Here is a 13,555-nt window from a genome sequence, read left to right as displayed (position 1 = left end):
TTAGAAACGTAATTAAGTTTAAATGAAGTCATAAGGGTGGGGCCCTAATCAGAGGAGATTGTTGTTCCTACAAGAAGAGGAAGAAACACCAGAAAGCTCTCTCTCTTTCTCTCTCTCTCCCTCTTTCTACATGTTGCACAGAAGAAATACCAATGAGTAGGTGCAGGAAGAGAGTCCTCACCAGAAACCAGATCTGCCAGCACGTTGATCTTGGACTTGCAGCCTCCAGACTATGAGGAATAAATGTCTGTTGTTTAAGCCCCCAAGCCTGTGGTACTTTGTTATGGCAGCCCGGGCTGACTCAGTCACCATCATCACCACCATCACCACCATCACCACCATCACCATCATCACCACCATCACCACCATCACAATCATCACCACCATCACCACCATCACCACCATCACCACCATCACCACCATCACCACCATCACTCACCATCATCACCACCATCACCACCATCACCATCATCACCACCATCACCACCATCACAATCATCACCACCATCACCACCATCACAATCATCACCACCATCACCACCATCACAAGTAATGTTGTGAGTACTCCTCCTCCTCTTCCTTCAGAAATTCACCTCTGTCTCTCTTGATTCTCAAACCTGAGTGGACGTCAGGGTCTCTAGGGGGCTTGTGACAACACAGGACCCTAACCCCTGCCCCCAGGCTTCAGATTCCGGGTGCCTGAGGGGATGCCTGAGAATCTGCATTTCTCTCAAGTCCCTGAGTCCTGCTGCTGCTGCTGCTGCAGCCTTTGGATTAAATCATTAAGCAAAGCTTGGCCAGATGAAGTCTGTCAAATATTCCAAGGTTTCTTAGAAAAGCCCACATTCACAACAGCAGCTGAATATCATCAAAGCTTCCCAGGTGGACATACTCGATCCTTGTTAAATGATGGGGCAGGCCATCATTCCCCCCGAAATCAACCGTGTTGATTCATCACTGGGAGGGGAAGGACCGTGAATGCTGGGGACATTTTACAGGCAAGGCTCCAAAGACTGAATTAAGTCTCTTTGTGCCATGAAAACACGAGAAGGTGGGGAGACACGAGGGGGAGACCAGCTCCCGACACACGCCGTCGGAGCCCGCGCTGGGAGTGCAGAGCAAGCATCCCAGAGGCTTCGGTTCCGCCCGTTACACGAACAGTGTCTGCAGGGCACAAAGTCCTATTATTCAAGCGTGTTTGCATAATTGTCTTCCTGAACCATTTGGGGCACTTCATTGATTATCGTTAGCAAAATAGAGACAGATGGCCTTGGGTCTGAGCTGGTGCGAATTTGCTGCCAGGAGGGGGCACGAAGCTTCCTGCCAGGCCTCCTGGAAGAAGGGGTGTCCCTGCCCTAGGTGGTCGCTGCCCGTGGTGATGGGACAGGAGTGGGGATTCACAGGGAGGTCACTGACAGTGACCTTCTGTCCTGGACGCCGTGCACAACTCACTCCCCTGGAGCACCAGGTGGCGGTTACAAACTTCTGCCCAGAAGGGGAGAAATGGCTCTGTTCTATCATCTACGCATTTACCATGAATCAAAGGGCGTTGGCTGCTCTTTTCTAAGCAATTTAGGCACCGTTCTGACTTCAAAAAAAAAAAGGACCAAAGAAAGATGTTATTTAATGGCAACAAAATATTTAAACCAACCCACTGCTGAGCCCAAAAGGGCAGATGTGTCCCAGCGCGAAGTGGGAAGAGCCCACGGCTCCCTCATCATCACCACTGGAAAGAAGACATGCTTTTGGGGCGAAATCGTAGTCTTTATAGTCCCATTAGCACAGCAGGAACTCGCCTCCATGACCCATTTCCCATTATATATCTTCAAGCCATGGATTCCGAGTAAAATCCAGGCCCGTCAGTTCTCATGAACTGAGCAAAGTGGTTAATGGTGATTGTTAGACATCCAGCCCAGTCTGGGGATTGAACTGGTTCATTTTCAAGGCATCAAGCCCGTCTGTATTAGTAATATCTAAGGAGAGCATTAGTCAAGTCGCCCGTGGAAGCCAGGTCTAAATGAAAGCCCTCTCTCAGCTCAATAAGATGTAAAAATTATTTCCAAATAAAAAGAATCGCAGTCACCTCAATGTTCAGTTCGAGTGGAGAGGGCTGTATTTAGGATGAGAAAGCATTTCTGTAACTTTGAAAAAGTTATAGCCAAAAAAAAAGTTTTTCCACCCTAAACCACCTGGCCAGCTGCCTCAAAGTTCCATGAGCAAATGGGATATTAGCCATAAAAAGGGATGAAGCAGCGATACACATTACAGCACAGATGGACCTTGAAAACACAATGCTGAGTGAAAGAAGCCAGACACCAAAGACCACCTATTGTACGATTCCATCCCCATGAAATGTCCAGAAGACATTGTCCCGTCCACAGGGACAGAGAGTGGATGAGTGGTTGCCTAGGGGCCACGGGAGGGGGGAACAGGGAGTAACTCCCGGTGGGTACAGTTTTCCTTGGGGTGATGAAAAAGCTCTTAAGTACACAGAAGTGATGCTACCACATCGTGCACGTGCTGAAGGTCACTGAATGGTACACACTGATATGACTACGACGGTACATTTTGTGTAATACATATTTTACCACAATATAAAAAAATCAGGACCCTGGCTTTTCGCTCCATCATGTAACCCCACGGCCACTCTGGACCGGGTCGTTCACCCTCCACCGAGGAGAGCAGGCCGGGTGAGGGCACCGGATGACGGCAAGGCAGCTCCCTCCCGGGAGATTCTTACCAAGATCTCCCCATTCCCAGGATCAGCACGAAGCCAGGACTGCCCCACAGCTGCTGCAACGAACGGCATCCACGCCTCTGCTGCCTTTCCCAAGCTGCCTTCGTGAACCGCCCACCTGGACGCATCGCTGCCTTAGCGATGCTGTTTGGTCTAAATGGAAGGAAGCCAGTGTGGACTGGCAAACTGAAACAGGGCCGCAGCTCCACACACAGACCCCGTCCCCGACGAGAGGGCTGAGCTCACGTCAACACACACAGAGGATGTGCGGGGACGCGACAACGCGGCGCCTCCGGGGTTTGAGAAGTCCGCTTACCTGGAATGGGGTCTGGCTGTTGTAGTTCTTCAATTCCTTATTTCCCCCCCGAAAAAGCAGCACGCGGGCACAGCTGTCCTGCACAGAAGGAAGGAGAAATCTGTTCGTAAAGCGGTGGCACAGGCATCCTCTAAAGACGCCTGTTCGCAGGGCGATCTGACGAGAATTCAGAGAAATGAAAACGCAAGGTCAACAGGAGGGCATTTTTGTTCATCGGAGGGGCCAGGAGGAGGGGTGGACGGGCCCTGGAGGCTGTCAGCTGAAGCTCAACTGCTGCAAAGACTTTGGACAGCAGCTCAGCAGAATCTACAAAAATTTAAAGTCCATACATCCCACGGCCAGTGATTCCACTTTTTTAAGACCATCTACAGAGAGCTTTGCACGTGCATATAAAATACATAATAATAGAAAGTCTGCAAGTAAAATACAAAAGGAAAAAAACGAAGAGAAAACCTGGAGATGGCAAAAATGTTCTAAAATAAAGGAAAGTGGGAATCATTCTGGAACATTCTTTTCTTTTTTTTTCCCAAAACAAACAACTTTTTATTGAAGTATAGTTGATTTATAATGTTTCAGACAAGTACAGCAAAGTGATTCAGTTATACATATATATGTATATTCTTTTTCAGATTCTTTTCCATTATAAGTTAATACGAGATATTGAATATAGTTCCCTGTGCTATACAGTAGGTCCTTGCTATCTATATTTTATATATAGTAGTCTATATATGTTCATCTCAAACTCCTAATTTGTCCTTCCTCCCCTCCTCTTTCCACTTTGGTAACCATAAGTTTGTTTTCTATGTCTTTGAGTCTCTTCCTGTTTTGTAAATAAGTTCATTTGTGTCATATTTTAGATTCCACATATAAGTGATATGATATTTGTCTTTCTCTGTCTGACTTACTTCACTTAGTATAATAATCTCTAGGTCCATCCGTGTTGCTGCAAATGGCATTATTTCATTCTTTTTATGGCGGAGTAAGAGTCCATTGTATATATGTACCACATCTTCTTTATCCATTCCTCTGTCAGTGGACACTTAGGTTGCTTCCATGTCTTGGCTATGGTCAATAGTGCTGCAATGAACATTGGGGTGCATGCATCTTTCTGAATAAAATACAGTTTTGTCTGGATATATGCCCAGGAGTGGGATTGCTGGATCATATGGTAGTTCTATTTTTAGATTTTTGAGGAACCTCCATACTGTTCTCCATAGAACATTCTTTGCCGAGGCAGTGGTAGCAAAAACAAGAAGGCAGACCTATATAAACTGACAAGAAAAATATCCAAGAACGTCTAAGTAGAAAACGTGAGTCTTAGAACAATGATATAGCCTAATTTCACTTACATTTTAAAGCCAGTATTATAGAAAGCAAAGAATATGTCTGGAAAGATGTTACCAGTTAAGGGGCTTTACTTTCTCAGGAAGGAGAAAGGATGACGGAGTAAATCTTTTGTTATTATTATTTTCTGTACTTACATTTTCTAACGTTTTTAAAAGGCAGCCAATAGTCATTTCTTGTGGATTTGTACAATAAAAATCAATCTATTCCTGTCCACTTATTGAGCATCTACTATTCGCATGGAGAGGCCAACCCTTTTGAAACTCCTGATGGGGAGGGTAGGGACAAATACCCACAGATAAAAAGACACACGGAAGGGAGTTCCCTGGTGGCATTGTTGTTAGGATTCCGGGCTTTCACTGTCGTGGCCTGGGTTCAATCCCTGGTCGGGGAACTGAGATCCCGTAAGTTTCGTGGTGCAGCCAAAAAAAAAGACAAGTGGAAGCACATGGCTATAGAAGCAGTGATGATATGAACACTTTGCCTAATAGATGCAGCTGGGCTGTTATGATGGGCAAATTACATTTTGGGAAGAGCGTCTAGATGGTCAAGTGCCCGCGGGTGCCGGTGCCTCACACAGCTGGGCCGCTCCAACTTCCACAGGCCTCTGCACAGGGGCTCCAGTGCAAGTCGTGGTCAAACCCCAGCCCTGGGCCCATCTCCCTGGCCCACCTCCACCTACAGAGTCCAGAGCAGAGGCAACGGGTGTGGTCACCCGGGGCGGACACGCGGCAACTGAGTGATGAGTAAATGAAGCCACTGACCAGGGTCCCCCCAGTGGCCTGCTTACGGGGCCAGGCCAGCAGCCCCACCCCAGCCCGAGGGGACCCGCTGTCCTGGGAAGAGTAGGGGCCGAGGCCAGGGCAGGAAGACTTGGAGAAAGGGCAGGCCTGAGACGAAAGCTGAAAATCCAGAGACAGAGGCGGGTGAGCGGTGCCCAGGGTGGGAGCCGGGGAGTGGTGTGCGGTGTTGAAAATGTTCTATTACCGACCGTGGGGAATGGTTACCCAGCCGTGTACACAGACTGAAAACACTGAACGGTGTATTTTAGATGGGCAAACTGTATGGTGTGAGTCATATCTCAATAAAGGTGTCATGTATTAGAAAAGTAAGAAAGATAAAGAGTCAGAGACCAAGAGACCACAGAGACTGAGGGAGACACAGAGATAGACAGAGACAGAGAGACCAAGAGAGACACAGAGACCAAGGGAGACACAGAGATAGACAGAGACAAAGAGACCAAGAGAGATACAGAGACCAAGGGAGACACAGAGAGAGACCAAGAGAGAGACAGAGACCAAGAGAGACAGAGAGATAGACAGAGACCAAGGGAGACACAGAGATAGAGACAGAGAGAACAAGAGAGACACAGACACCAAGGGAGACACAGAGATAGAGAGACAGAGAGACCAAGAGAGATACAGAGACCAAGGGAGACACAGAGATAGAGAGACAGAGACAACAAGAGAGACACAAAAGACAGAGACCAAGGGAGACACAGAGATAGACAGAGACAGGGAGCACGCCTGCTGAGAATGCTGGCAGGAAGATCACTCTCTGACCGCGAGGTCCAGCCCAGAGCACATCTGGGTCAGGCAAAGCACAGCTGGGGCAGCCCTGGTCCCTGTGACCTGGGCGAGGGCCCCCCTGGGGCCTCCACTGCACGGTGATGACTTTAATGAGGAAACCACTTGCGCATGGAGCAAACAGGAGCCGAGGCAGAGGGACTCTTGTTCTCTGAGCCGCGGTCAGGGAGGCCTCGGACGGGGCGGGAGCTGCTCGCACACCCCGCGGCCAGGGGTGGGGCGGATCTGAGCTCTGCAGGGAAAGATTGGCGTCGGGCTGCGGGGGTCCCGGGGCCTCAGCTGTACCCTTGGGTGGCTGTGAGGGTCACTGCAGACTTAGGGGCACTTGCTGCACAGGCCTGGAGGAGGCTGCCTTCGTGGACCGCTGTGGGCAAAGAGAGGGCCCGGGGACCACGTCGGGGTGGGTCCCCAAGGAGGGGCAGAGGGACATGGGGCTGTCAGGAGCGAGGACAGCCCCCGTGGGGTGGCGTGAAGAACACTTGAAGATAGAGGTTAGGAGAGAAAAAGACAGTGGGAGCAAACACTCGCCAGGAGCCCCACTGTGTCCTAAAACAGCCATGAGTGTGTGAGTTTGTGCCCGGGTTCAGATGGTGGGCAGGACCCGCACCACAATATAGGGGTGGAAACTGCAGGGAAACCTGAGACTCTGTCTACACTGTTTGCACCTTTTCCATGAGCGTGCGTTCATGCAGCGCTTTGAGTAACTAAAAGCATTTAAGAAAATTTAAAAGATGTACTATGCTTGGCAAACACACCTTTCATATCTGGGGTACAGTGAAACCCAGGGTTTAAAAGAAGAGTCCCAGGCGTTACTTCAAGTGGACTGAAGGCCGATGAAGACCGTGCCCGGGTCTTGTCATTTTATTCCAGTCTCAACTCCCGCTTGGCTGGCTCTGTAAATCTAGTTCTAGTCAAACACAGACCCCTGAGTTTTCCAGTCCTGCCCCAGCCTCCCTACCCCTGGCTGTGTTTCCAGAACCCGCTCCAGCATCCCTTTCTCCCCTTGAATTACACCTGGCTGGATCTTGTTAATTATAACCCGAAGTAAATTAATTTAATTAATTAAAATGACCGTGTTATCATGCCTCAGCAAGCAACATCTGCAATGAGAGAAAAAAAGCCGAGGATGTTTGAGAGAGTCCTGGCACGGAGGGCACACAGAGCCAGGAGATGGGTGGAACGTTGGCAGGTTACATTTGGGGTGTGGGCGTGCAGGTGAGAGAGAAGAAAGAGTCAATTCCTGAGGCAGCAAGCGGGGGAGACCCCACCAGGGGCTCAGTGGACATGAAGGCTGCCTGGGGGTCTCACCCTGAAACGAATTCACACTGGGCCTAAGTGTGCCCTGGCCGAACTCCAGGGCAGCCTGGGAGGACCAGCCAGCTGAGCAGCCTCAGATGCCCAGAGCTACCTGGCCTATCAGGACCCCGAACAAGAGCCTGACTCGGCAACTCCTTGTAAACGCTCCCCAACGCTCAGCAAGGACTTCCACTGAAAATTCCCATCAGAAAGGAGGTTGGTTTCCTATGAAGCTAAGAATAAACCCTTGCCAGGCACTGCCAGGCACACTCTCCCGGGAGGAATGCAGCCAGGATCCCAGAAGACTCCTCTGCTCACCCACGGACGGACAACTCTGAGTCAATATTAACCAACCTGAAGGCACACACCCCCCACTCTAATATTTACCAGACTTCAAAGGGAGAGCACGTCCCGGAGAGCGATTTCAAAACTGAAGGGCAAGTGGTTCACGGGGCTTCCAAACAATGACACTGTGTGTGTGTGTGTGTGTGTGTGTGTGTGTACACAGGCACATGTGTGTCTGTGTGCACGCACATGTCTGTGCACGTGTGTGCACACGTGTGTGCATGTAAGTACAGGTGTGTGTGTGCGTGTGTCTGTGTGCAAGCACCGATGCTTTGCAGTTCAGAAAACACATCTACCTGCTCCTTGATTCCACCCTCACAGCATCCCTGCAAGGGGCTAGTAGGAGGCCCATTTCACAGGTAAGGCAGCAGAGGCCAGGAAGGGTTAAGTGAAAAACAGCTTCAGAAAGGGAGGAAAAGGAGAAGTTGTGACCCAGAGGCGTTGCTAATGGAAGCCTAGCTCTTCCCTTGCATGGCCGCTAGCTGCCCAAGTTCCCTAGTGAGGGAGGTGTGTCTTCGTCCTTTTAAACAAGTCCATCAAGTACAGATACAATCTGTGTGTTTTGAGGGCCAAGGCATCAGGAAGAATATCCAATTATCTTCTGGGCACGACTTGCGGAGAAATGACCCTTAACAAATGCACCCTCCTCTCCTCCCTGAGCATCTCGAGGGTCGCCCTGTCCTGGTCAAGGCATGCAGCCCCTGGGGTCACCACCCCCTGCAGGAGTCCAGGTGCCATCGCTTTCATCTTATACATGAAGACGCAGGCCCCAAAAATGTATTCATGCATGCAAGCAACGAGTCGGTACTGTCGGCCATGCCATGTACCATCCCAACCCCCGGGGACACAGAGCACCACGCAAACCATAAGAGACGGTCATGTGATGGAGAAAGTGAGGGCGAGTGGTCAGGGAAGGCCTCCCTGAGGCGGAGAGGAAAGCTCTGAGCTTTCTCTGAGCTCCAAGCTGAGCCTCAGCCTCGAGGAAAGAGCCACGTGGCAAAGGGGGGAAGCGCTCCTGGCAGAGGAAGCAGCAAGTGCAAAGGCCCCGGGGCTGCAGGAAGCCGGGGCCAGGGGGCAGGAGAGGAGCTGGGGGTGGAGCGACAAGGGCCTTCTGGGTCACGGGGAACGCAGACTGATCCACGTGGCACAAAGCCACTCCAGTGTCCTGCAGAAAGTGAGGGAATAAAGACTAGGAGGCAGGAGACGGGTTGGGGAGGGGGGGGTGAATGCAGCGGTCCAGGGCAAGGATGCCAGTGGCCTGGGCCAGGCTGGGAGGGGACAGAAGGGAGCTGACCAGACCTGGGAGAGGGGTCGTGAGGACCAGGAAGGCCACCCAGACTTCAGGCTGGAGCCGCGGAGAGTCGGGCGCTCTGCACACAGGGGGAGGAGCCGTTATTGGAGCCACCCACGCTGTCGCCACGGGGATGTCGCCAGGGGGTGGACCTCACCGCCAGGGGAGAGATGAGTCGGCACGTTGGGACCCAGCCGGCGGTGTTTTCTGGAAGGTACCTAAGGACACAGACAGGCCTGCCTGGGGTCACCGTGGGGAGAACTGGGGCAACGGAGTGGGCGGCACGGACGCCAAGAGAAGATGCCCCGGAGCGGCTGAGCTGCGTGGGGACAAGGCGGGACCGCGGCGATGCCACCCGCTGCCCCGAGCGAGAAGGGGTGGAGTCTGGCCGGAGTGTCCTGTAAGAGAATAGGAGCAGGAAGTGGAGGCTGCGAGTCCAGCAAGGTCTGGACGAGACCTGCGGTGCAGACGTGTTGAGAAGTGAAGGCGGATGCGCTCGTGCAGCCGAGGCAACACGCGGAGGAGGCGCGGCGCATGCGCATGCGCACGCGGCCCAAAGATGGAGGAGGAAGGGCCAAGACAGGCGCTCTGAGCGTTTTGCCTCAAATTACCCAGGATGGGCCGGCTTCAACTCCGGATTTCCAAGTCCCCCCGCCCCCGGAGCTCTCATTTCCACTGCACCGAGGCTGTCTTCGCCTAAGTGTCACAGACGTGAACTACTCAGTACTCCAAATGATAAGTCAGGAACTCATTTCCTATTTAAATGATCCCTTGAAAGGAGACTGTCCAAGTAGGCATAAGCCCAAGAAGAGCCTAGATGCGTACGATCAGTAAAATTTTAAAGCGTAAAGAGCTGGGAAGTTGATGTCACCAGAGCGAGGTTGGAACCTGGCTCCACAGACCAGCCCTCCTTTGAAGGGTGGTGCCCCAAAGACCACGCGGCACACGCGCCGTGGCACGCACCTTCACCTGACTTGTGACCAGTGGCGCTCCATCCTCCCCCCAGTCGAGGGGTTACAGGAACGTGTCCCCAAAGCCTGGGGGAGGAGAAATACAGGGTGGGTTTCAAAGCCCAGCTTTGGCATTTACCAGCTAAGCTGCTTTGGACCAAACCTGCATCTCCTGGCCTGTACGAGGGAATGACAACCAACAGTAGCCACCAAAGGCTCGTTGGGGGGATCTAAGGGGAAGGACCGTGGGGACGCCTTTCTACACGCCCTCAACGCCCAGGGGATGATTACCCCTGTGATGGCCCCCACGGAGGCCCCCATCAGCTACTACGATGACTGCTCTGTGGGATTCGGACAGGGCACAGAGACACAAACGGAACACAGCCTGTCTCTTTACTTTGGCTCTCACTAGAATCAAGAGGCCTGCTCCAGAGAGGCAGGGTTTATTTTTCTATCTTCCAGACAAATTGGCCCGGCCTAGTAACCTTTGATATTTAATACTCCTTCCCTTCCTTCCTTATCCACGGCGGAAAAACAAACACCAGGCTGCGTCCCTCCCTCTGGGGCTCCTGGAAAGCCAGCAACAGACCAAGGGAGTTGGTAGATTAGATGCAATTTGTTGCTTACAATCAAAGCCCTAATTAGTTGATTTCATAAGAGAAGAAGAGAGAATATTCCGATCACCGTGTGTTTTACTGGAAGTGTACAGATGAGGTCTGCCTAAAATTGATAGAACACACAATCAATCCATAAACTTGATGCTTTCATATTTAATGAGAAGCTTTGTAAGTCAAATTAACAGCAGTATGGGCAGTATCACCATCACCATCCTAATCACCACCTTCACCATCAACATCACCATCACCACCATCATCATCATCACCATCATCACCATCATCATCATCACCATCATCACCATCATCATCACCATAGTCACCATCATCATCACCATCATCTCAGCATCCTCATCATCATCATCACCATCATCATCACCATCATCATCATCATCATCATCACCATCACCATCATCATCATCAATACCACCATCATCATCACCATCATCATCACCATCATCACCACCATCGCCATCATCATCATCACCATCATCATCACCATCATCACCATCATCATCATCATCACCATCAACACCACCATCATCATCACCATCATCATCACCATCACCATCATCATCAACACCACCATCATCATCACCATCGTCACCATCACCATCATCACCATCATCCTCACCATCATCACCATCATCATCATCATCATCACCACCATCACCATCATCATCACCACCATCATCATCATCACCACCATCATCACCATCATCATCACCATCCTCATCATCATCACCATCATCATCACCATCATCATCATCATCACCATCATCACCATCATCATCACCATCATCATCATCAATACCATCATCATCATCACCATCATCATCACCATCATCACCACCATCGCCATCATCATCATCACCATCATCATCACCATCATCACCATCATCATCATCATCACCATCATCATCACCATCATCACCATCATCATCACCATCAACACCACCATCATCATCACCATCACCATCATCATCATCAACACCACCATCATCATCACCATCGTCACCATCACCATCATCACCATCATCATCACCATCATCATCATCACCACCATCACCATCATCATCATCACCATCATCATCACCATAGTCACCATCATCATCATCACCATCATCATCACCATCATCACCATCATCATCACCATCATCATCATCATCACCATCACCATCATAATCATCACCATCATCATCACCATTACAGCCACTCTTACTGAAAATCTGCCGTGTGCCAGGCATGCCATATGTTTGCTTTCTATTTTAAGCCTCTTAGCAACCCTGCGAGTTAGGTATAATTATCTCCATATTACAGAGGAGGGATTTTATGAAACCCAGACTGCCACGTCTCCCTGCATTGCAACTCTACCTTGAGGCTGCTTCTCAGTGCCTTTCCCTGACTCCCATCCTGACCCTAAGGCACTGTGTCCCCACACCTGGGACAGTCCATTTCTCAACGTCACCCCCCAGAGTGCCCTGTACGGCACCCCTTTCTGCTTGAAGTTGCAGAGCGGTTTCTCTTGTTGGCCCTGAGCCTGGCCTCACACAGCCATACACATCCCATGTATGTAGAAAGAGAAAGTGGACACAGCGAGGAGGCCAGCACACCGGTGACTTGGGGAGGACAGGGCTTCGGGTTAGGTACCATTGCCAGGTGCACCAAAGGCTCAGGGACCTCCATCCCTCCCTCCATTCCTCTCGGACAGGTCATCACAAGGACGCTAGTGTGTACGGAGCTATGCATCTCTGAATCACACTGAGAGGCCGAATGGACCGGCTTCTCTTAGTACATCAGTGAGATGCCTCAACGGCTGGGGCGGGGCTGAGGGAAAAGATTAAAGGTCACACTAGCATCCCAGGGAGCGGCACGAGGGATTAATGAGGCTGGATCCCAGAACACTTGCTGACTCCCAACTGGACATGCTGTCCAGGGGCTATGGGGCCACGAAGCACCAGTCTGTGACCCTCTGTGATGGGCCCTGGGACACAATGCAAGGCAGGGTGTCCAAAACAGGAGATGCCACCAAAGGCACTTCTACCCATGCTGTCACAGAGGGACAGATGGGTGGAGCTGGACAGCAGTAGGCTGGCCCCGAAGGTCCCAGGACCCTGGAGAGGGGACAGCTCTCACTCCCTGACGGGGCCTCCCTGGCATGCTAGGAGGAAGGCACTCAGCCCTGGAGGAGGGAGTCTGTCCTTACCTTACGTGTGGTGAGAGGACTGATGCAGCCCGCTATGCCCGGCCGGGCCTGGCAAACTGGGGCCCACAGGCTAACCTGGACTGAGCTTGAAAGGAGCCTGTTTTATAAATAAAGTTTTATAAATAAAGTTTTATTGGCCTGTTTATAAATAAAGTTTTATTGGTGCACAGCCACACATTATCATCTGTGGTTAAGTTCACACTGCAGCGGCAGAGTTGAGTAGCTCTGAAGAAGTCCACGTGGTCTGAAAAGCCAGAATATTTACTAAGTGACTCTTTACAGAAAAAGTCTGCTGGACCCTCTAACCTAAGGCAGGAGTGGAGGGGTTTTCCTGAGAGCTCTGGGCAGCTCTGGGCCCCCCTGCAGTCATCAGCCGAGGGTGGGGACAGATCTGGAGGATGCAGAGTGACACCAGTCAAACCCAGCACCATGAATAACCCAGAATTCAGATTCCCGACACGTCTTGACCTTTTCTAACAGAAAGGTTACATGTTCAAAGACCATCTTGTCCACCGTTATTTCAAGAGACAGAAAACATGGTTTTCTGGGTTTCGTTTTGTTTTGTTTTCATGATAAAATATGCTTAAAATCTACTGGGAACAATTAAGGAATGTTTTTCCCCTCCAAGGCAATAATTAAGAAGCACACGTTGGAACAGATGTTTTACCAGCCAAAGCCAAGGCTCACGATGTGTGTTTTTCTAGTGCAGTCGAGCAAGATCTCTCCATGCTCATAAAGCCATTCCAACATCCAAATGCCTTGGAACACCTAGGGCCCCAGCTGCGTGCATATCCCATCAGTATGCTTTCATTGAGGAGCTGGCCAGCAGCTCTCAGAATACTCCTTGGGGTCAAACTGAAATTCTTCCCC

At 50.8% G+C, this 13,555-nt stretch overlaps 1 protein-coding gene across 4 annotated transcripts in view; it reads right to left on the bottom strand.

Moving 5' to 3' along the window:
- The window catches only part of SHANK2 (SH3 and multiple ankyrin repeat domains 2), a 473,760-nt gene that overhangs the window by 311,634 nt on the left and 148,571 nt on the right, over positions 1-13,555 (bottom strand). For all 4 annotated transcript variants that reach the window (XM_057553698.1, XM_057553701.1, XM_057553700.1 and 1 more), the window contains exon 10: positions 3,054-3,131. In XM_057553698.1, coding sequence (XP_057409681.1) covers positions 3,054-3,131 — 78 coding nt within the window. The remainder of the gene's footprint in view (positions 1-3,053; positions 3,132-13,555) is intronic.

The sequence above is a fragment of the Balaenoptera acutorostrata genome, chromosome 9 (genome assembly GCF_949987535.1).
Source record: "Balaenoptera acutorostrata chromosome 9, mBalAcu1.1, whole genome shotgun sequence".
Classification (NCBI taxonomy): domain Eukaryota; kingdom Metazoa; phylum Chordata; class Mammalia; order Artiodactyla; family Balaenopteridae; genus Balaenoptera; species Balaenoptera acutorostrata.
The sequence above is the reverse complement of the archived record's forward strand: the minus strand, read 5'-3'. Positions and strand labels throughout refer to the sequence as shown.